This window comes from Sordaria macrospora, chromosome 3 (genome assembly GCF_033870435.1).
Source record: "Sordaria macrospora chromosome 3, complete sequence".
NCBI lineage: Eukaryota > Fungi > Ascomycota > Sordariomycetes > Sordariales > Sordariaceae > Sordaria > Sordaria macrospora.
The window spans coordinates 3,819,231-3,841,668 of NC_089373.1; the positions used below are offsets into that span (position 1 = coordinate 3,819,231).

At 52.9% G+C, this 22,438-nt stretch overlaps 4 protein-coding genes across 4 annotated transcripts; 3 read left to right on the plus strand and 1 right to left on the minus strand.

Annotated features, from left to right (window-relative positions):
* Nucleotides 1-193: 193 nt before the first annotated feature.
* SMAC4_00963 (uncharacterized protein) lies at nucleotides 194-2,859 on the plus strand (the record flags this gene model as incomplete). The annotated part of the gene is made up of 2 exons (XM_066089520.1): nucleotides 194-1,679; nucleotides 1,775-2,859. The coding sequence occupies 2 exons, from the start codon at nucleotides 194-196 to the stop codon at nucleotides 2,743-2,745; spliced, it is 2,457 nt and encodes an 818-aa protein (XP_065946561.1). The 3' UTR covers nucleotides 2,746-2,859.
* Nucleotides 2,860-4,527: 1,668 nt separating this feature from the next.
* Nucleotides 4,528-8,861, plus strand: SMAC4_00965 (uncharacterized protein). Its single transcript, XM_003350027.2, has 3 exons — nucleotides 4,528-6,271; nucleotides 6,414-6,710; nucleotides 6,768-8,861. Exons 1-3 carry the CDS (start codon nucleotides 6,238-6,240, stop codon nucleotides 8,456-8,458), a joined length of 2,022 nt encoding a protein of 673 aa, XP_003350075.1. The 5' UTR covers nucleotides 4,528-6,237; the 3' UTR covers nucleotides 8,459-8,861.
* Nucleotides 8,862-9,984: 1,123 nt separating this feature from the next.
* On the minus strand, nucleotides 9,985-13,461 carry SMAC4_00966 (uncharacterized protein; the record flags this gene model as incomplete). The annotated part of the gene is made up of 4 exons (XM_066089521.1): nucleotides 9,985-11,588; nucleotides 11,668-13,031; nucleotides 13,088-13,166; nucleotides 13,227-13,461. 4 exons carry the CDS (start codon nucleotides 13,459-13,461, stop codon nucleotides 10,366-10,368), a joined length of 2,901 nt encoding a protein of 966 aa, XP_065946562.1. The 3' UTR covers nucleotides 9,985-10,365.
* A 7,201-nt stretch (nucleotides 13,462-20,662) lies between these two features.
* SMAC4_00967 (uncharacterized protein) lies at nucleotides 20,663-22,413 on the plus strand (the record flags this gene model as incomplete). The annotated part of the gene is made up of 1 exon (XM_003350029.2): nucleotides 20,663-22,413. The coding sequence occupies exon 1, from the start codon at nucleotides 20,926-20,928 to the stop codon at nucleotides 22,411-22,413; it is 1,488 nt and encodes a 495-aa protein (XP_003350077.1). The 5' UTR covers nucleotides 20,663-20,925.
* Nucleotides 22,414-22,438: the final 25 nt, after the last annotated feature.

The following is a 22,438-nucleotide window of genomic DNA, read 5'->3' on the forward strand; positions in this document are numbered from 1 at the left end:
GCTTTTGTGTCAGGGTTAGGGCTCTGTATGGCTATTGCGTTGGGATAGGTACTTGTACTAGCGCTCGATTTGCCGGCGGCAGAGCTAAGGTAGGTAGTCGCGGGGACTCATTCCCCAACCGAGGGGAAGCTAGAAATTCCATCTTTACCACTTTTACATCTTCTTCGACTTGCGCTCGGCGTCCACGATCTTAATGTTCCCAAGAGGACTGCAGTTGTCGCAGCCCTTCAGCCGGTCACGCGTGAGACTGCCGACTGCCCGATCCTTGACCACCCCCTCCATTGCCTTCTCCACTTCTGCCATCAGATGCGGAGGCAGAAGGCTCAAGGATAAGACTTCTACGGCCATCACGAATAAAAACACCGACCTCGCGTATAAACATGCTCGGGACGCCATCCGTGGCCCTAGAAGCACCCACAGAAAGACCTCCGATAAGGGGAGCCAGAAGCCAGAATCCCGTCCGACAGCACGGTTTGTTGAATCCGAACGTCCACTAGTACGAAGGGTTACCTCCGGACCGAAACCGAATCATGAGGTGGTAGACCAGGAAAGAAACACGGAAGGGCAAAAAAAGAAATCCGAGGAGTATCGACTCGGGCCGGTTGTGATCTCTCCTCCCCCAGGAAGACTAGAGTTCGAGCAACAACTCGGGCCGGTTGTGATCTATCCTCCTTCAGGAAGACAAGAGTTCGAGCAAGAACTCGGGCCGGTTGTGATCTATCCTCCTTCAGGAAGACAAGAGTTCGAGCAAGAACTTGGGCCGGTTGTGATCTCTCCTCCCCCAGGAAGAGAAGAGTTCGAGCAGCAACTCGGGCCAGTTGTGCTCTCTCCTCCCTCAGGAAGAGAAGAGTTCGAGCAACAGGAACCCCGTCCAATCGACCGAACCGCTCGCTCCTCACCAGAAAATACCACCGCGTTGCCAGAAATACCTGAGCTGCAGGCCCACCCGGGAACCGTACGAATTATTCGCCATCTAGCCCAAGACCCCCTCGAAAAACCACGAGTACGACGAGTCCCTTTCGGCGTGGGAGAGAAAGAAAAGCACCAGCTACAAGCCCGTCCAGCAGCACGACCTGTTAATGGGCGAAAAGAAGACTTCCTTGGAAAGAGGGCTGTGGATTCTCGGTCAGGCTCTGCGTCAGCTATAAAGCCAGCATGGGCTACTTCTCCGTCGGAAAATCTCCAGCGGAAAAGGAGGAGCGCCGAAGCCCGCGCAGCCAACAAGGATACAGAGACCGGTTTGGAAGAGGCGTTTCCTTCGGCAGACGAGCTTCAAGCATGGTTTAAGGAATTCACGTCCGAGCGATCCAATCCCGAAGCCACCACCGCCCAGTCAGCGCCGCTAGAGCCCCCCAAAATGCGCGTCAAGAAAACCTATGAACATGACAAGGTTGATAGCGAGGAGGAGTTGAGGCGACTCGAGGAAACGGGGTTTTCGGGACCTACAAAAATGGATCCCCGCCGTGGGACTGTTTTTCGTCAGCCCAAAGAAGAGTTGGACACTCTGGTATCTTCAGTCAACGTGGCGGAGAAGAAAGCAGTTGAGCAGAGCAAGGAAGACGGTGGTCCAGCAATCGTTGTGCTCAACAGTGTCTCCCGGTCCCTTCTGGAGTCCGACTTCCGTCACATTGCCGGTCATGGCCAGCATGTGGACGGGTGGACTTATGGCCTTGTCAAAGGTACGTTCACGAGACTTTCGTTATATACTGCAGCATTTTGGGTTCCTTGGGGCCACGTGCGATTTCCCAACACTGACTTTAAATCATCTAACCAGTTGTCCAATCCAGATCCCGAACCACGCACGAACCACAAGGGTGCTACTTCCTCTTCTTCGATAACGAGTTGAACGCCCGAGCATACGTAGATGTTCTGGAACGCTTGCATAACAAGTCACGTCAGGCTTTGCCAAAGGAATGGCGACAGAAGGCCACGGGCACGCCAACACCTGCTCAACCTGCTAAGAAGCCAGAAGGCTCAGAAGGCGTGGAGGAAAGCGTCGACGAGCTTCCGGACGTGGATGAACAGCAGGAAGATGGGCCCGGCAGTCTGGGTCGGAAGTGGCGGGAGGACGACGGCCTGGACGCTGCTCGCTACACGTTACTGCCTCCTACGGCGCCCCTCCATTGCCAAATCTTTACCAGGGACAACATCGTCGAATTCGAGAACATTCGGGAGGCAAGCAAGGGCCTGCGGCCTCAGCAGCTTCTTTCGAAACCAAAATTCGCGCGTAGCGGAAAAGCCTCCTTTGTAGCCCCGCCTCCCAAGGGCCTCGTCGATTACGCCGAAGACCCAGAGATAGAGCACAGCAGAAGCAGCGTGCTAGTATATCTAGTTGGCACCAAAATGACGGTCCGTGGCTTGCGCACCGCCATCGAAATCGATGCCGAGGCGCGCAACTACCCGTGGCAGTTGCTTCAGGAGGAGGAAGTCCCAGCGGCGATGACGACAAGAGCGACGAAGACAGAGACAGAGAAGGACGAAAGGGACCCAGCAATCAAGCCCATCTTGTCCACACTCTCGACCATCAAGTTCAGCAAGTTCAACGAGCACAGGATTGAACACGAGCTCGACGAGTTCTCGGGCGGGCAGATGAAGGAAGGGGAGATGCACGGGTTTTCACGGTTCGTGGTCTCGTTCGCGGACGTGAGCGAGGCGAGGAGGTTTGTCAGGACGTGGCATAAGAGGGAGATGCTGGACCCGAGGACGGAGAGGACTGTGATTGTCAATGTCACTTCCCTGTGGTAGAATGCATTTTCTGGTGTCAGATATGTGTACGATTTGTATCAAAACTCTGATCCTAAAAGTGAGGAAGGATATTGTACTATGTGTAGAGTTTATTAGATGTACAAAGCTGCAGCTCGAGATTGGATAGACAAACAAAACAATCATGGCGCGTCTAGAACTCTGGATAGGCGGCCACCACACTCTCTCTTCACTTTGGAAACGGACACCCTCGAGGAGATAGGTATGTGTCACAACATCCACGGTACGAAAGGGGTCGTTTACAAACCCGTTGTCTGCCCCACACGCACCTCCAAGATTGGGTAGGTTGGGTATTGCCTTACCTTGGGTTCCAACTAACTTGTGAGATTGTCCGGTTCACGTCGTACAAGTGATACCATGTGAGGGCATTTCGGTTTCCTCATCCATGTCGTCGTTGCCATCGTCGTCGTTGTGTCCTGCCCTTGCCTGCCTTTGACATTTTTGTTGCCTGCCCCGAACAGGACCAGACCCCCGTCGTTTAGTGTCATGGCCGCCCGGTGAATCGTCCAGCGGATTGTACTACAGTCTCTTCAGGCTTCAGGTCACCTCACCTCATCCTCTTTTGTCTCTCTTTCTCCCTCTTTCTCTTTCTTTCTCTCTCTCTTTTCGATCTTCTGCCTCACTGCTCTATCTGCCTTGCCTGCGTTGCCTGCCATGCCAGCCCTTCCACCGTTCAACACGCTATCCTCTTGCATGCCCAGAGCGTGACCAGACCCCAGTCAGGAAGTTGTTGGTCTCAAAGTCACCTCATCCATCCTCTCTTTTTTTTTTTTTCATCCTCTGGTCGGTTCGGTCTTACCATCCGTCGCTCACGACTCACACAACTCATGTGCGTTGTTGTTGTTGTCGTTGTTATTGTTGTTGTTGTATACACTCACATCACATGTGGTGCTCCATTTCCATCCATGTCAGTTCAGTCCACTTCACTTCAGCATCGAACATTCGGTCGAGGCAGGCAACTCAACTACCGTCCTGCCTTTGGTGATCTGGGTCAGGGGCAGGCAAACTTTTTGCCAAATGCCTGCCTGCCTTTGAAGGGTTACATTTCGATGGAACTCTTTTCTAAAAGCCGGGCCGGTGCTAAAAACATGCCCAGCCTTTTAGTGAGACTCTGGAGACTCTGCTGACGAAGGACTGACAGACCCTGATGGGCTCCGTCTCGAGTTACTTAGTATGGCTCTGTGATAGGAAGAGAGAGCAACCGGAGAAGACACCGAAATGCTGGATTCTGGATTGGAGTACCCATACAGTATCGCTCGGTAGTGCAAATACCGAAACTAGAAGGGAAGGTAGTGTACTACCGCTAATTGACCTCCCTCTGCGCTCTTCGGCGAAGCCCAACGTCTCTGTCCCATTTAGTGTACATAAACCATATCTTTTTCTTTCCATCTTCGTGAACCGTTACGGAAAGCTGGTCGGTGGTGGCAGGTGGAATTCGGTATGTAACTGTTGATTGAACAGCGAGCCCGGTACCGAAGCATCCGACGGTACGCAGAAAGAGAGGTAGGTACCTCAATAGCTTCAAATCATTTCAACAGCCAAATTGAGCAACCACTTTTTCTCTCTCATTTCACATGGTGAACATCATCGAACAATTCACATCCGCAACGATAAACATAGAAACTACCGGCGCCGGGGGGTTTGACGAGCCATAGCTAGAAGGGGCTAGCCACCCATGCGGGCTCTTCACTTTCGGGCTGATCAGCCGTCTGGAGGTGGAACAAACACTTCTAACTCTTTGGAGTATATAGCTATGACAAACTCTGTTAGTGCAGGTGTAGTCAGGAGGTACCGTGGTACCTACCTACCTCTAGGGAAGGTGGAAAGTTCCACCCATGGAGTGGGTGTTAGTGCCCGCCTGCCCGCTCCGCTGCCCGCCCGTCATTGCATTTGCACCTTGACTTTTACTTCTGGCCCATCAATCATCTTTGCCTTCCATACATCTGCTCTCGTCGGAAGCAGGACATCTACCAGTGCCAGTGCCAGTGCCAGTGCCAGTGTCTTCCTCCATTCCTTGCATTTACCGCTGCCTATCATTCCCACCACCAGTTTCTTAATTCAACAACACTTGAGAAAAACACAAGCCTCCAAGGACGGCACAAACGCTGGATCCTCAGATACAACACGATACAACCAACTCCTTGCCGTGGGCAACACAGCAAACACCACCTTGGGTGCTTTGGGTTTCGACAGGTTTGACCTTGGGTAACGGTCACCGAAAAGAATCGACAAAGGGGCCCCTTGACGCGCCCTTCCCCCCTCCCCTCTACCTCCTAACCGAACCGTCGGCCGTTGTCGCCCTGGAGAGACTGAGACCGTCGTCAAGCTCCTACCCGCCAGCCTACCATTGCCCACTCACGAGAGAGCCAGCCACGGAGCCAGTTTGAACCGGGCTCTTCCCTGGACCGGAGCAGTCACCACCTCCTCACCCAGAGCTCACCACCAGTCAAGACTCGCTCTGCCTCTGCACCGAACCGACGACATTCCCGTGCAGTGGAACATTACTTCCAAAAAGCTCAGAGCGCGGCTGCTGCATTGTGCCGGTCCTGGTAACCGTTGTATACAACACAACACAATCCGTACCAAAAAGCACGGATAAGGACCACTCACCACCCTACACTACGAGACGACGTGACGGCGCCATCTGTGTCCTACTCTAGTCCCTCTCTGTCACTCTGTCACAATACGGATCCCTTCCCGGCTAACTAGCAACAACAGGCCAGACGCGTTGAGGTCCTGTCCTGCTTGTCGACTCATATCCTTTTACTTACATACTAAAGGCACTGGTCGATAGTGGTCTGTGTTCTGCGGTCTCATTGTCCTCCCGTCCAGTCAGTCGTGACTACCTTACCTACCTCTACTGCTACACACATTATCCTAAAGGAGCTGGACCACCTGCCAAATCAGACTTCAACCACCCGAACCATCCTATCGCCGTTAGCTTGACGTTACTCAAAATCAGAAAACATTTGCCGTCCTCCAGCCAGCTCGTGCGCCGTCGCTCTCGCCCTACTCTTGTCTCTCACTCACCCACCCTCTCTCTCGCTCTCTCTTCCTCGCCCACCTTCTAGGTCCCAGGTTCCCCGGTCCAGTTCGCAAAAGTCCAGAGCGTCCCAATATCTGTCATCGGGCATCCCTGGGCCTTCTCTCCTCTGCAACTACGTTGCTTTTGGTTCGTCCTTGGATTTTTCTTGTCCTTCACGCGGTACACACACCGCACTAGCAACATAGGACAAGCACCCTACTATCTTGCTGGTATCTTAGTACAGATTCTCCGTGCCCCTCTCCTATCTAGCTCGTTGGGCATAACTCTCTGAAACTAGCTACCATCCCCCACACCCAAGCGTTGGAGCTACCTATCATACCGAACTGCCCCCGTTCACGCATGGCGATATCGTTGTAGTCATCCTACTTTCCGAAGCTCAAGCAAGGCCAGCTCGTTGGAGCGGCCGGCGTCAAGCACCCGCCTACAACATGGATCTCGAACAGACGTTTATGACTATTCACAGTGGGTTGGACCTCAATTGACATTCCCCGTTGCTCTGTCTCAATGCTCTGATCGAAGCATGCGGCGGGCACACTCTTGATGACGAGCATCTCGGGACCACTCTGTACAATGGTTTGACTGACTCCCAATCCTTTCATTGCAGACCTGACAGCAGAGGCGAATATCCTTTTCGCGTCCGACTCTATCCTCGACATTCTTGGCTATCATCCAGACGAGGTCAAGGGGAAATCATGCTTTGACTACTTCCATCCGGATGACGTGGCACTAGCCCGCCGTGTCCATCAGGAGGGCGTGCTGCTCGACAAAGCAGCTGTTCTGCACTATACCAGAATCGCCTCGAGAGATGGAAAGTGGATTAACTGCGAATGTTGCTTTACCGTTGTTCATGATGTGCTGGTTGCGAGCACGAGCATTTACCGGGGTGGTCTGAAAAGCGAGAGTATGTGTTTCCCCCCCACAGCCATTGAAGCCACCCCCGTGTTAACCTTGCGTGTAGGGAGAAAGCTGGATGCGCCGCAGATTGAACGGATATTCTCATCAGCACCTCGAGACCCCAGATATCATATGCTCGAGCACATGTCACCCAAGTTCACCATGCCTCCAGCGGGCCGCGAACCCCGTGCAGCGCTCATTCTCAACCGTTTCACTCGGAACCTCAGTATCATGTTCGCCACTAACGCGGTCGAGTCTATCCTTGGCATAAGTCCAGAGGAGATCAAGGATAAGCCTTTCTACGAGTGTATTCAGGAGAACTGTCTACAGGAAGCTATTCAGGTGTTGGAGAGTGCCAAGGCCAACGAGTCGATTGCTTATCTTCGCTTCTGGTTTCGGGATCCACGTATAGGCACGGATGGCCAGGACGAGGACGAGGAAGATGACGAGGACCAAGATGAGGAAGATTCTGATGATGAGGAAAATGACGAGGACGATGATGAGCTGGAATACTTGGGAAGCAGGGCTAAAGGTTCAAAAGGCAAGGTCGTCAGAAGGGACGATGACCAGATGGATATTGATGACAAGCCGTCAGGGTCGGGGTCAAGGGAAAGAAGGGGCGAACCGGAGGAAAGAGAAAGAGACCGTCGACCCTCCAGTTTTGAGCTGGAGGCAGTTGTGTCTTGTACTTCGGACGGGCTTGTCGTAGTGCTCCGAAGAGCACGGCCACAGGTCCCCGAGCACGTACCTCAACCAGTACCAGTTTTCACTTACGAGAACGGCCTCTTCGCTGCGCCATGGGGTCTCCGTCCAATTGAGCCTTCTGTGCCGCCAGAACTCATTCATATATTCAGGCCCCCCCTATTACCCCAGCACATGCCGCTTAAAGAAAACGTGAGGGCAGCAGGTGGTCCACCGATGGACCAGCTGATGAGGTCCATTCGCGACGTCGCAGTCTTTGCCTGGGCCCTGGTGGGCATCAATGGCAACATTGCAAACTTCGCACACGGTTTCCCGCCGAGAGATGACGCGCAGCCGGCGGCGGGGGATGGTCGGTATCCAGGACGAGGGGACAGTCGAGCTTTGAATCAGCATCTCGAAAACTGCAGGCTATACTACAACCCCAACAACAACGGAGGGTCTCTTGCGGCGACAGTAAGGGGATCATCCCCGCTAGAGTATCCCCCAGGACAACAAGCGCTCCCGGGTGGAGGTGGAAGTGGAAGTGGAAGCGGGTGTACATGTCGCGGTGCAAGTGCTGGTGCTGGCCCTTCTCAGCGTCAACATACCCCGGGAGTGTACCCTTACGCACCGCAAGCACAACGACACGGCTTTGAGTCACGGCCGGAATATCGATCCCAATCAGGCGGAGTATTCTGCCGTGGCGCTCTCCAGCAGTCAAGCGAGGAACCTGGTTCGCCTGTACCATCAGCATCATCCGCTTCTTCGATCATGCAGCAACACCAACACTACCACCGCACCTCTCCCCTTCAACAACAATATCATCATCACTCTCCGTCTCCGATGCTGTCTCCCCGTCAAGTAGCTACACCTGAATCGGAATATGCTCCCGCTCTCACTCCCGCAAGACACGACCTACCGCCAGAGCCTTGGACAGCAGAGGCAGCGGCGAGAGCAGCTTCGAGAGCTTCGTCGGCGGTGGCCGGGGCGGCGACGGCTGCTAGCACGTTGACGCAGGCGGGTGAGCCGGATGGGAATGAGATGAGGAGGAATTCGAGGTTTTTGTGGCAATAATAAAATCTGGAGCACGTATTGTGCATCGTGAAGCAGAAAAGCACGGAGTCGTTTTCTATCCACTCTCCCGTTTTCTCCCTTCCTTCCTTATTCTCTTGTCGTTTCACGTTTCTTTTTTCCCCCATATCTCAAAGAAGTGTCTTTTCTTGCTTTGTTCAACGCTATCCGTTGGCACACACTCTGGGGTTCTCTGTCTCTCTACCTACGTATGTATGGTTATGGTTACACTGTCCGGCGAGGCGGCGGTTAGGGTCACGGTCAATCAATTTTGTGATCTCGATATTCAAGAATACAAAAGATAACTCAAAACTGTGACATTGTCATCTTGTCCTGGTGTTATATTATGCATGACTTTGTTTTGCTGTTCTTCAAAGGCGACTTACCATACTTAGTGGATGGTGTTGGCCATGAAAAGCGTTACCTATCTACTGTGACTGACCGCTCTTGTTGATAAGAGAATCGATGGATGGGGTAGGGATGGATTGAACGGATCAAAGTAGGGTTTGAATATTCTAATATTAATTTCAGTCTTTTTTTCTTTCCTTTTCTCATCGCTCCAGACTGGAGTTTTCTCACGAAAAATGGGGTTGGTGGGTTGGTTAGTTTGTTGGTGGGTTTGGGCCTGGCCGGGTGGCCAATGGCTAATGGCTTTATCCATATCTATATCCAGGGAATCATCTGAAGGGAAAAATAAGAAGGGGGTTCGGTTAGAATGTTATACATACATAGCATATCCATCCAAATCAGAAATGGTTCTGAAAATGATGTCGTCGTACTGGGTGGGTGGCAGTCGGCTCTAACTTTATCATATCCACCTACCTTATGTGTCGGCTGGTATTCATGTGGACAATACTTATCGTGTGTTTTCAAGAAAGTAAAATGTAAAAAGTATAACTAAAAAAGGAAAAGGACAATCCGTCCATCCATAAGTCTCCTCTCATCTCATCTGATGGAATTAAGTGTGGGAGGATTGAGACTACGCTGACTGATGGTCGTTCCTTCCTTCTTTCCTTCCTTCCTTCCTTCCTTCCTTCCTTCCTTCCTTCCTTCCTTCCTTCCTTCCTTCCTTCCTTCCTTCCTTCCTTCCTTCCTTCCTTTTTTCCACTTCTCCATTTTTCCTTCTATGTCGGTCCCACCTACATACCTATCTACTAGACCAGAGGTGCGAACGCTCACGCCTGTACACGTAGTAAATTATTTGAATCGACTTGTACTGGTGTTTTTCATGGCTCAGTTGGAAGAAGATTACCTTAGTACTAGGAACGAAGGAGGGAGGCAGGTGCTCTCGTCTCTACTTGTACACTTTGCTGCAATTTTTCCTAGAGGTAAATACAGAGAGCCAGTCATATTGCCCTTGTTTTCTCTATAATCTTGCCTGACGAATTGAATTTGGGTTGGTTCAAAAGGTAATGTGTTGAATTGCCGTGCAGAGGAGGAAAAGCGGCGGGCAGAATAGGTCAACAATGTCAGGGCCAAAGAACATGGCAGCAGATTTTTATGCTTCGTCTTTCATGTGTCACGACGGCATTTTTGGGCATTATCATTGCTCTTGACTGATCTGTTTGTTGTATGTAGGACTGCGCTAGGTATTGATTGACCTCCAAAGCCTACGGTACGAAAGGCAGGTAGATACATACATACACGTATCTTGGCTGTCGCATGTTATCCTCCTTATTCACCGTCTACCATCCGCCAACGCCAAGAAGGTAAAGATATTGAGTAGTAAATATACAAGACGATATTTATCTGCTGTGCTTGGGTGAATCAAGTAGGTACCAATGATATCGTAAAATATATTTCGCCTATTTTCCCTCCGCATTTTCCTTTCGCTTTCCACTTTCCCCTGGTCCACCACCTTTCCGTTTTCCCTTAAGCTTTGCCGTCCTTGACCCAATCCAAAGCAACCTCTAGTCTTTCATTGCGTCTGGATCGTCATCACCTTCTTCAACTACTGCTGCTGACTTTGTCGTCGTTTCCTCTCCTCGGTCTCCTATCCTTACATTTTCTTTTCCTATTGCAGTAGTAACATCTGTTGTTGTGGTTTCCTTGTCCTTCTCTGCGCTGGTTGTCGTCTCGGGCTCAGGCTCCAAAGGTTTCCCACCGCCAAGCATGCTCTTTACTTTGGCAGAGATGTTGAAGGCGATCTTCTTCGGCGTGCTTAAACTCGAGGTAGTAGCAGCAGGCGCAGCGTCGGGGGCGGCTGTTGGTGAGGTATCGTCCTCCTCGGCGGAGTTAGCGGAACCGACCACAGCAGCAGGAGTAACAACACCATCCGCAGCAGAATCACCATCTCCAGAGATTCCCATCTTCTTGCGAATGTCTGCGCTGGCGCTAGCCGCACTGGCGTTGCTACCTCGGCGCTTTGAGTGTAACAGCTTATCGAAGGCATCGTCGTCCTCGTCTTCTTCACGGCGCCGTTTCTCGGATATCCTCTCTGGAGGGGTCACGACAACCGCGGCAGCGGCAGCGGCGGCCGGCCCACCTTTTGTTGGCGTTACTGGCCGTTTACCGTTCTCCTTTGTGCTGCTGGGTTCGCCGTCCTTCTTCTCCTCAGCCGCCGCTTCATCGCCGGCCACCCCATCCTCCTCGTCCGAGCCGTATTCAACCAATGGCTTCAACAAAGGAAGAGTAGCAGTAGTTCCGTTGGTACAATGAGGGCCATTCTGAGGCCCTTCATCCTCTTCGTCCGACACGCTGTTCCAATACTCCTCTTGAGCCTGGTCAACGGTGAGCTGCTCCTCCATCAGCCCGGCGGCCGGCCTCGTCGGCCTCCTCTCGCTCTGGGCCGCGGTTGGCCCCGTTTCTTCGTCTTCATCCATGAAGTACTCTGGGTTGGTCGTATAGCCTTCCGTTTGGTCATACCTGCTAACCATTTCGCGGAAAGTATCCATGTGTGACAGCGCCATGATCTTCTCTCGGTAGTTTTCCACGAGGTGCTTGATCAGCTCCTTCACATTTTCCTTATTAATGAGGACGAAAAGATCCAGGCAGGCCGAACAGAGCAGATTGTCGCGGGTGATTGCCCGTAATAGGACGTCGAGAATAGGGCCGAGAATCTGCTTCTCGGCAATATGCTTCATGTAGAACTCGTCACTCATCAATACAAGTTGCTTGATAAATCGGATGGCCACTAGAAGAAGGGAAAAAACCATGCATGTTAGCCTCATGTCCTTATAACTTGAAGGGTATCCACAAGTTGCTATGCCTACCGAGCTGCAGATGCTTTTGCTTGCATGAAAGCAACTGAATAAAGCGTTGTGCCAGGTTATGGGTGATGAGGAAGTACTTGGCCCTGTATTGGTGTTGTCGAATGAAGGAGCAAAGAATATCGTTCAGATAGCCGAAAATGTATTCCTGCATGGGTTGGAACTTTAACTCTGTCTGTCCTTCGAGTTCGAGCAGCGGCTTGAATAGCCTAGCGGCTGAGGTCTCGTAGAAGTGCTGGATCAAAAGTTCCTGCTGCGGGTCGGTGGTCTGAAGCTGTCTCGGTCGCTGCTGGTTGGGAGGATACTCTCTTGCATCTGGGGGCATGATCGGCGGCACATCAAGCAGAATTCGAAGGGCATCCTGCATTTGTGACTTGACGCCAAGATCAACCTCAACTAGAAGAAGGTCGATAATCGCATCGGTGAGAGGCCTCTGACGTTCTTGCAGCTGTCGGTAAATCGTATGCCTGACCATCTGGGGATCGTGATCAATCATGGCAACGAGGATGTCAGTAGCATGTACTCGTACAGTGACGTCGTGGTCACACAAGCCGAAATTAATGACACGAATAAGACCATGACCCAGGAAGTTGCTATACAGGTTTTGTCTTGCTGGTGGTTGAAGGTTCTTGGCGATGGCACAGCAATCGTGGAGGAAAGTAACGGCCTGCTTTTTGCGCAGATGGTGCGCGGAAGGGTCGGCGAATATCGAGAAGAGGTCGTTTAGGAACCCGCCGTTGGTTTGGATATGGTTGATGATATCAACCTGGTTGAAGAAGATGAGGGAGTTAAGGACGGAGAAGGTCGGGTCATCTAGAATCCGGGCCAGAACCACGTCCTTGAGATACAGCAAGCGGAAGGTCTGTTGAATCTTCCGCCGGATGTTATCGTCCTCAATCTTGACCACCTCCTTGAAACGGGTCTGGTTGCTCAACCACTGCCGATGATTCGCCTTGTGCTTCGGGAAGTCGGGGTCGTATTCGAGGGCGCCCACCACACCGAGGACACACTCATCCGACACAGCCTGATCAATGATTGCGGTGTCGTTCAGGAGGAGCATCGTCTTGGTCATGTTGCAAAGGCGGAATAGGTCGTCGAGGCTCTCGAGGTCCTCCGCCATCTCGACTAGGTTGCCCAATGTCGGAAGAATTTCGTGGTCCATGATGGACTTGACCAACACCTCGCGCCCATTCGCCGTATTGGACATTTGGCGCATAGCATTTTCGAGGTCGGGTAGGTTCGCCAGATCAGCTGGGGGCAACGTGAACGTCGAAGTTGACATATCCATAGGAAGATCATCCGAGAGACTATCGTCGGCGCCGCCCAGGACGTTATGGAAGGTTTGTTGAACGCCATCAATAAATTTCCTTGACATGGTGGTTAGCGGGCGCATACGATATGAATTTTCGGAGATGAGACCAACCATATCATGGCGCAACCCTCGGCTTCCTGGAAGCTCAAGGCCATATCCACATTGTTCTCGGTCCATACAATCAGGGTATCTGCAAAGACAGTTAGCAATGCAATTATGGGGTCAACGGCCACGGTTTAGAAGGACGCGCCTTGTTGTTTCTGGAAGCCATCATCTTTGACAATCTTGGTCTCGAGTAGGAGGCGGTCGGGTTGGTCTTCGGATTCGACGATAACGCGGGGCTCCTTTGGCTGGTTCTCCTGGACGGGGACGAACTGGGCAGTGCAGAAGCCGGTGCCGCGATCGAACCAGTCATTGTTACGGAGTTCGTAGACCTTAACGCGCTTCTTGTCCGTCGTGTGATGAGGCACCGGGTGTGCCATCATCAAGGGTTCGGCGTCCCCCTCTGGGACGGTCTGATCGTGGTCGAGCAGGTCGTCGGATAGATCGAGATGTTGGTGCTCCAGAGGTAATTCGGCCCCGGCGTGACTGATAACCGCAAGTGCCGCCACTTTTTACAGGAGCGATGCGCGCCCGAGTCTGCGCGCGCGATGGGGGGAAGCGTTAAGGGTCGCACGGGAGCAATCGCGCTAGATAAGGCCGAGGTTTGATGGGATGGGGTGACAGTGTGGAGAAGTCGAAGTTCTGGGCTTTCGGGGGAGATTGGAGACGGGCGTCTGGCGCAAGCGGCGTTGAGGGTGTGACGTCGCAAGAAAGTTGGGATAAAATGGACCAATATTAATCTAGAAAATAAACGGTCCCGTCATTGGGTTCTGCTCTAACGCCAGGCTGATATGGGTACGTGGAGGCAGGACTTTCTGATAACCCGACAGGCAGCAAAGTGGTCGGGCTTTGGGGCCAGGTCGGCTGAAGAAAAGGTTCGAGATGTCTTGTATCTATGTCCGTCGGAGACCACAGGTAATACGGTAGAGGGATGTAGCAGGAGTAGTAGCAAAGTCGATTGGAGCGAGCAATGGCGCGATGCCTAGGAGACGACAGAAGAGAAAAACTCTTGATGGCGACTTGGCGATGGAATCTTGTCGGCCGACGTGGGAAGGCGTGAACGAGCGATAACGAAGAAACGCGCCTGTAAAGTCGAGGCTGAATTGAAGGTCCAGGCTACACTAAGCGCGCCGCCGCAGGGTCAGATGGAAGAAGGTGGCTTGGACGTTATCGCAGGTTGGGAAAGTGATATGATGAAATCGGGGTCAATCGCGCTGGAAATCCCGTTCCTGGTGCAGCCCAAGGTTGCGATGGCCGATGGGTTTCCAGGTTCAGGATGTCTCGTGAACCCTCTTGCGGACGGGTGGTGGGCAGGTGCAAGAACAGGGCACGGAGCAACTGGGCAAGTGGAATGGGGGGGCGGCGACGGGGTCCTCTCCAGCTCTGTTGACGAAAACCAGTGGAAGGTTGACCCGCGGGGGAAGACGGGGGCCGAACGGGTGAGAGCCGCGAGCAGATTCGCTGGTCCAAGTGGAAACTTTGAGGACCTGTCGAGTGCAGTGCTGCGAATGACTCTGCGAGACTTCCACTTTGTCCCCGACAGTGCCAGCGCCGGGTGAGTGTGACATCCGAGGCTTGGCGTGGATCTCTGCACTCCAAAAGACCAGATTAAGCTTAGCGCCTCTAACCCCCAGGCAGGACGCCAGGTGCCAACAGACAAGGACCAGATGGAAGGTCGGGAAGGTGTGGTGAAATTGGATGGAAGTTTGGAAGTCGAAGTCGGACGGAAGCCGATAAGAAACTCTTGTCTCCAATTCGTTGTAGTTTGACGATGAAGGTTTTCCGTTTGAATTGTCTCTCCATACACGTTGCGGGTGGAATTGAACATGAAACCAACGCTGGCGCCAATGCAGCTCAGGGATGAAAAGCTTAGACCGAAAGATCACAAAGGAAAAGCGCGCCTCCAAGGTCTTTTTCACGCGCCGCCGAACGTCGTCTTGATAGTGTAGGTAAGCATACCGGTACACACTTGGGTTTAACGCGCCCAGTGCACGCACCATGGCGCGCACCTCGGCTGCTCTTCCGGAAGCTTCGCGATGTTGGGGATCTGTTGGGGTTCAAGCTTCACACCTCCCCAAAGTTCAAACCCAGGCCATGTCACTTTTACAGATCCACCCAGGGTACCTACCTTACTTTCTGCCCTATCTCTGGAGCTGTCAAAAACAAGTCCCGTCTCCAGCTGCCAGAAACACCTATGGGGCGCATTTCAAGCTCCACTTCTCCCGTTCCCCATGGATGCAGTACTGCATTTAAAGCTGGGCATGCCCTGTCTTTGAATGCCTTTGTCTCGCTGGACGCCTTCTCGCCGACCACAAGAGGCGTTCCCGTCGCATATCCCCGCTCCCACGCCTGCCCGCTTTCCCCGATGGTCCCAGACCCACTTGGGAATAGCTTCATACCCATATAACCTTTCGGCACCGGCGACTTCACTCCGTCACACATCACCCAAAATTGAAAATTCCATCGTTCGGATAATCGAGATTTGAGCACTCTACTGGGGCCTGATCATCGAATGCCCTCAATTTCTAGCTGCTTGCTTCTCTATCATTGCCTGTATCGCGCTGGTTCCGATCAGCGCTAGAAGGCGCCATCTTTATCTTGGTCGGTCCGAACGACATCTCGCGGACATGATTCAATGTCACCTATTCTGAAGTAACGGTACACCTCCCAGGAGGCATGGTACACCCAGGGATGATGCTACGAGCGAAACCTCCTTGTGCGCTTCGTTCTGCGTTGTCTTTGTGGCTCGGGCTTGCCGCACGTAATGGCACCAACACCTGGAACTTTGGGCAAGAAACATAGCGAACCACCTGCAACAAGAGCTATCAGGAGACCTTCAACCCCCACGCCAGTTTTCTGCTCCTCCGAGTTAGGATCACATGTGATAAAAGCCCCATCGTCGACGATCCCGAGCGGATACAGCATCCGTCGGATGAGGGTAGCGGCTGGGCTTTTGATATTCGTGAGACAGGCCTTTGTCTGGTGTCTAAAGTTTTCGTCTGCTTTCTTTTCTTTTCTTCTTTTTCTTTTCCTCGCGTTGTGTCCTTTATGCTAACGATTTTTCACGAAGCAGGTTCGGGAGCCCGTATCCGCGCCATGGAAAACACTTTGAGACAGCATCGGGACATGTCGTGTCGTGGCGAGATTGAATATCGTGATGGACCTCAGTCTTGGTCACGCCGCATCCAATTTCCAAGCTCCGACGCCAGAATCACTCAGTGTCACAAGCCGTGCTAAAGCTGATTGGTTTCGCGATTCGAACATGATACTCCTGCCACGGTGGCCCTAGCTCCGTGCAAAGGCATTATCAGGATCATCAACACATCCACGGAGATCACAGCATCGGCACAGCACAGGCAAGCTGCCTCTCCCGGACTCGAGATTTGAGAATGGCCGCCGGCTCCAGGTGACAGCAAGTTATGCGCCGCAAGGTGATCCGAGAAACAGGCTGCAGGAGGCTGAACATGTGTGCGTGTACCGGCACTGCGGTTACGCCAGGAACCCGTCAGGCTCGTGTACGCCCTGGACGGACAAATGTGTTTCGGCCAATCGCTTCCTGTCCGAATAGGGAGCCACGGCCAACCAACCTTATCTTGCATCAGCCTGTTCGAGGCTATAAGCAGCAAGGAACAGTGTTGGATTGGGCATTGATGTATCGTCGAGATGGGTATCTCTTCCTTGCTGACTGAAGTTTTGTACACACACACATATCGCCCATTCGGCCAAGCCATCCAACAATCGGTGCGCGGTGTTGGTCTGGACTTGCTACAACTGACCCACCAGCAAGATCCGGGTAGAAGTGTAAGTCGGACTTGAGTTATCTCTTTTGCCGAGAAAGCGTGTTGCCGTGGCGGACAACTGGAAGAGTATCGTGGTTTTATGAAAAGGTCGGGCTATGCCCCTGGGTGGCGACTACCCGACCTGCAACAGACGATAAGACCTCCAACACTACGCTGCTCTGGGACACCATGAGAAGTAATCCAAACAGGCAAGCTGCCATTCACCCGGGTAAGGTAAGTAAGTCTAGTAGAGGAAGTCTTTCCCTCTTTGATCTAGAAGGATGCCTCGTGGTATCAAAGTTATGGAGAGTATCGCCATTAAAGCGCCCAAGGCATGCTTTATCTACGCCTGTGATGACTTGTTTAGGGGGTAGTCGGTAACATCCGAGAGACAGGTATTGCGGGTTCTATTTTAATTCATGTCATCGTATTGAGGTTGGGCTGCTAGGGGTGTCCGGCGGACAACGACGTCAGCTATAAGCCGCTCCGATATCATACCTACCTTAAACGAGTATGGAAACTCGTATGGTATGCCTATCAGGTCCCATAAAACGTGCAACAAAGGGAGAAATAAAGGTCAAGTTCGGTTGGGGGGGATTCCGGCACTCGATGACCCGTCAACTACGCATTGCATGCGTACCGTCTGCCTCGGAACGGACTTCCTTGCGCCTGACATCCCAACATGACGGTTCGACGGCAACATCAATGCGGCACCAGCAGAGGAGCTAACCGAAAAAATAAACCCACGTTTTTGGGGAAATACACTACCTTCGAACAGAATGGCCGGGTTTACACCATCATCGATCGGGTCCCCACGCAAGCCACGCTCATGCATGTCCATTTCCAAAAGAGCGACGATGTTGAAAGCCCGGGGATGAAGGCGGCTGCCACTATTGACTTATGCTGCCAGAATAGGAATGGGGCGCGCGAAACAAGCCACGCGAAGCCAACCACAGAGCGTGCTAAAGGCAAGGAAAGGATGCCTTCTGCAGTCATTCACTCGGCACTGACCGAGAAAGCAGCATTTACCCCATCAATAGTCGCAGTCCAACGTCCTGGTGATGGCGTATGTCTGCTGCGTTGTTGGCAGACCGGTAGTTCGCTATCGATGCTGAATACCTCGATCTGGAATCTCAACACCGTCGTCGCATCGGGGCCGCATCGCACGCGCGAAGTGGGTGGTGCTGAAGACTTGGTGATAGGTTTGATGATACATGGGCTGCTACGGTAGCACGATTACTAGTTGGGGGTTTCCTTTGAGAAGGAGGGGTCCCTGATTACATTCGTCACTGATAGGAACATTCGGTGAGGGAGGAAATTACACGCATCACGGCCAACGATAAAGGAAGCAACACTTTGGACGCCGTGGCGGCTTGATCATATGGCGAATGCTGCTTTCCTTCGGCGCGCCGCCTATGAAGTGCGGCTGGAATGGGGAAAAAGAAGAAGAAGAAGAAGAAGAAGAACACGAAAAGGCTCCCTCGTAAGCTCTCACAGGTACGCTCAGGCACACTCGCACACACTCCAGGCACAAGGCACAAACGCCGGAGCAATGAGCTTATGTTCTTCATGCCCTGCCAAGAGGGGACACTTGTGTCTCGGGAACGCTTCAAAGGGGAACCAATGTCTTCTCGGGGCTCCTCCCGTCTTTTTGTGCCTGTGTGTGTCGTTCAAGAAAATTCCTGAGGGTGTGGTCTGAGTTGTCCATCCACTGCGGTCCGTGTGGTAGAAAGGGGACCCTGTCAGTTCTCTTGTCCCACGATTCTATGCCTAACCACTACCTATACGCAGTTGAGCAGCAACACATCCTTTCTCGCTTCTCTGCGGCTGACATGGCGTCAGGGTTCGTATGAATCTCTACACGCTGACTGGCACCGTGAAACCCCAAGAACCCATGGGCCTATAGCTGGGAGATGGTTATGACCAAGGTTACTTCCTTGCTTGAATGTGCAGTACTGTGTACGTGCATCTGGTCCATCACCGCTCTCTCAACCTTACAGTCGTTCATGTTGCGCCGCGCCGTCCTAAGCGGTGGTGTATGTACACATACAGCAAAATCACGAGGCTGTAGGTATCGGTACGGCAGTGCGTTACTTGACCAACCCGTTGAATACGAGAAGGTATGAGGGACGGACAAGAAGAGATTTTCCCTCACTACCCCCCGCCGCCGCCTAGCACTTTCTCGGCATCCACTCAATTATGCGGCGCTCTGCTTCTTTGCTTTTTCTAGCTCTGCGTTGGACTCGCAGAGTGTACGTACCGCAACACTCTCGCAGCTTACCCTCTTTCTCGATGATGCCGGGGGTTGTTGATAAGCCGTTCATCACCGAACTCGTGTAACGACAAGGAAAAGAAGGAACGGGCTCTGTCGATTGCAATTTGAGGTTTAATCTGCTCGACATTGACTGCAAAGGATGTTACGAGGCTCTTGAGAACCTGGAGGTTTGATGCTCGGGTGGAAACGAACAACAGCCCCTCGGATTCGCAGCGGAAGAAAGTTGCCGACACAAACTGTGTGTTCTTGTTGCTGACGAGATCCATTCTCTTTTAGAACGCCGAAATCTTACCTCACGCCAAGAAGCCTATTTAGGCCAACAAGTTTTCAACTAACACGCCTATAAAACGCCGGCTGTTCTACACTAGACTACTTCGTGGAACAGAAGACAAATATGTAAGCCCTTATGTCAATGCAAAGGTATTCTCTCGGTGTCATGTCATGGTGGACTGAAGTGTGGTGGATAAGGTATTCAGGTTTTGGTGAGGTTTGGTAGGCCTCTCTCACCAACGCTAGAGACAAGCCAAGCCCTAAAGCCATCCCTAGGGCCCCGAAGAGTCTCAGACTTTCTCGGCAAGGTTACCTTCTGAATGGATCCAGCGAGCTGGAAATAGTGTCAGGCAAGGGGGGCACACGGTACGTACACAGCTGAGCGGACAGGGGAAGTTCACCAAGGACCGCCAGAGTACCGGTACCTCTAGCCTATCATCCTTTTCGCTGAGGTTACCTCAACTCTTGGGTACAGCTTCGCTTCTCACCAACCATCTTTGTCCGCTGCTTTGGTCCGATAGCAACCCACCCCGTCAGGCGTGCAGCGAGGGAGATGCCGCTTTCTCTTCCACTGATTCGATTCCCGGGGAACTCGTTCAATGCGTTGGCGTACCCATCTTTTCAAGGCAAATGGATGATGCTAACCCGGCCCCGCCCAGACAAGGCCAGGCAGGCTTTCTCGGCACGCAGGGCGAACCCAGCAAAGGAAAAAAAAAAAAAGGTTGTTGATGGCGCACTTTTTAGCGTCCACAGTCTCAATTCCCTTTCCGGCAGCGGGAGATGGGAACTGACTGAAAGTTGTGAGTGGTAGTGAACCCCCGCGTGGCTGATGGCGTCGTTGTTGTTGTGTTGTTGCTCTTTGCTGCAGCTTCTCGCTTGGTGCTTCTCCTTCTGCTTCTTTCGTTCGCTCCATTCCCAATGCCCAGTCATCGTAAGTCGTACCATGTAGGTACTCATCGGTGCCATGGTGCTTCCAATGGGGGAAGCCAGCCAAAATGTCTGGCTGCTCGGGTATGTGGAATATGAGCCCTTGTAAGCTGCAGCGGTGCTATCTGTTTCCGGGTTCGTGACCGGTCAGAGCTGTAGCTGATGGGGATTGGGGAGACTCGATGGTGGATGAGGCCATGGACCTTTAGATGTCAGCTAATGTACTTCGCCAGCTTGGATGTGGGTTTACCCCTGGCTTCTCTACTTCCCGATGTCACCTCACTTTTCTTCTCTACCTCCACTTCTTTGTACAGCCGAGAACCAGCAGACGGGATATATAACCTCCCACCCAACCCGCCTATTTCTATCCCTGTTTAATCAATAATCATTTCCCAGTCCCGTGTCTATATATCTCTCCGCCCGTCCTCAACCTGGCATTTAGTTATTTTCGGCCTATTCGTCTGACCAACTAGATAAGCGAAGACATCTCCTACCCATCTATTACGCTACCAGTCCTACCAGCATCTCGGGGAAACCGAACGGCAACAAGTTATATACATCATCTCAGGTGCCGCTTCGACACCTGACGGCCCACCATGTCGGTCTTCTCTCTCATCAAGCGGAGCCGGCAAGCAGCAAAGGAAGAAACCGCCAAGAAGGCCGAAAAGGACAAGGCAGAAGCCAAGGTCCCATACAAGCACGTACCCAAGCATGCCGCTGTCGATGCTCTCATGGGCGGGCCCACGGGCTGGAAGGAGGCCGATCGACTCAGAATCATGGAGGAGAACCGAAGGAGGAGTGCCATGACAGCGAACGGCATGGGCATGCCGAGCGGGCTTTCAACTCCAGTCCACGCCGGCGTCTTTACCCGCGCCAACAGCAGTCTCACACACGTCTCATACAGCACTCCCAGCGGCTACGCCACACCCGTCCCTCACCTTCCCCGAGCATACAGCTACCACGGCCCGACCCCCGGGTGGAGCCATCATGGCGGTGAGATTAGCTATCTCTCGATCGACATGGCTGGGGCTGCTAGTAGGGGTACATCGATAAAGGGCAAAGAGAAGGAAGTTCGGCGCCCCAGGCTCGACTCAGGCCGCACCAGCAGATCGTCAAGCAGATTTTCAGCTGCTGGTGGGCGATTTCCCTTTGAGGGAGGGTCCGGCTCTGCCCCTCGAACCAGAGATGGCTCAAGCTCCCCCGTCCAAAGCTCCAGCATCTCCAGCAGCTCGGAAGACGATTTGGAGATCAAGCCCGTGAAGCAATGCACCAGCGCAGTGATAACCTCAAGTCCGCTCGCGGGGGTATCGAGTCGGCCGGGAAGCGACACCGACTCAGTCCACCGTCTTCACCCCGGCCATGCCCGAAACATGTCAAACTCAACATACAAACAAGCAGCAGGACGATCCTCGTCGCCCAGACAATCACCCTCGAGGAATAACCCGACCAGGGCAGGAGGAGGTTCAAGCAGCAGCAGCGCTTCGCTGAGCGCCGCAGGCATCCCGCCCGTCCCGACAATCCCTCCTATGCAATTCGGCGGCAACCTCACTCTTCCCGCCTCCTTGTCTTCCAGCTCCAACAACAGCTCCTCCTCACACAGGAGTTCGCACCCCATCCCACCACCGGTGGTGGTAGAAGAGGACGCCTCCGAACTCTCAGAAGACTCGGCCGGCACCGGCGCCTCCACTCCTCCCATTGGCACCGCCGTCTCGGCTCCCACAGCACGCAAGACGAGCCCCAGGAGCTCAATCAAGACCACTCAGTTCGCCGAGCTAGAGCCGATCCAGTCAAATGTAGTATCCAGCAGCAGCAGCAGCAGCAGCACCGACAACCCCCGCACCAACTCACCATACAAGACGTATTCCAGCCAAAAGGAACGATCGTTTGTCGCTACCACCACTCTACCAACCTCGTTCGACGAAGCGAGCTTGGCGGTTCCCGCGCAACGATTGGTGACGACGCTGCCTCCGCAACAGGGAAAGTTGGGGAAACGGCCCAAGAATAATAAGGAGACGGAAAACAAGGTGCCGAAGAAGAGTCGATGGAGCTTTATGAGCTCGAGGAGGACGGCTGTCGCTGTATAACAGCGTCCCTCAGACTGCTGCTTCT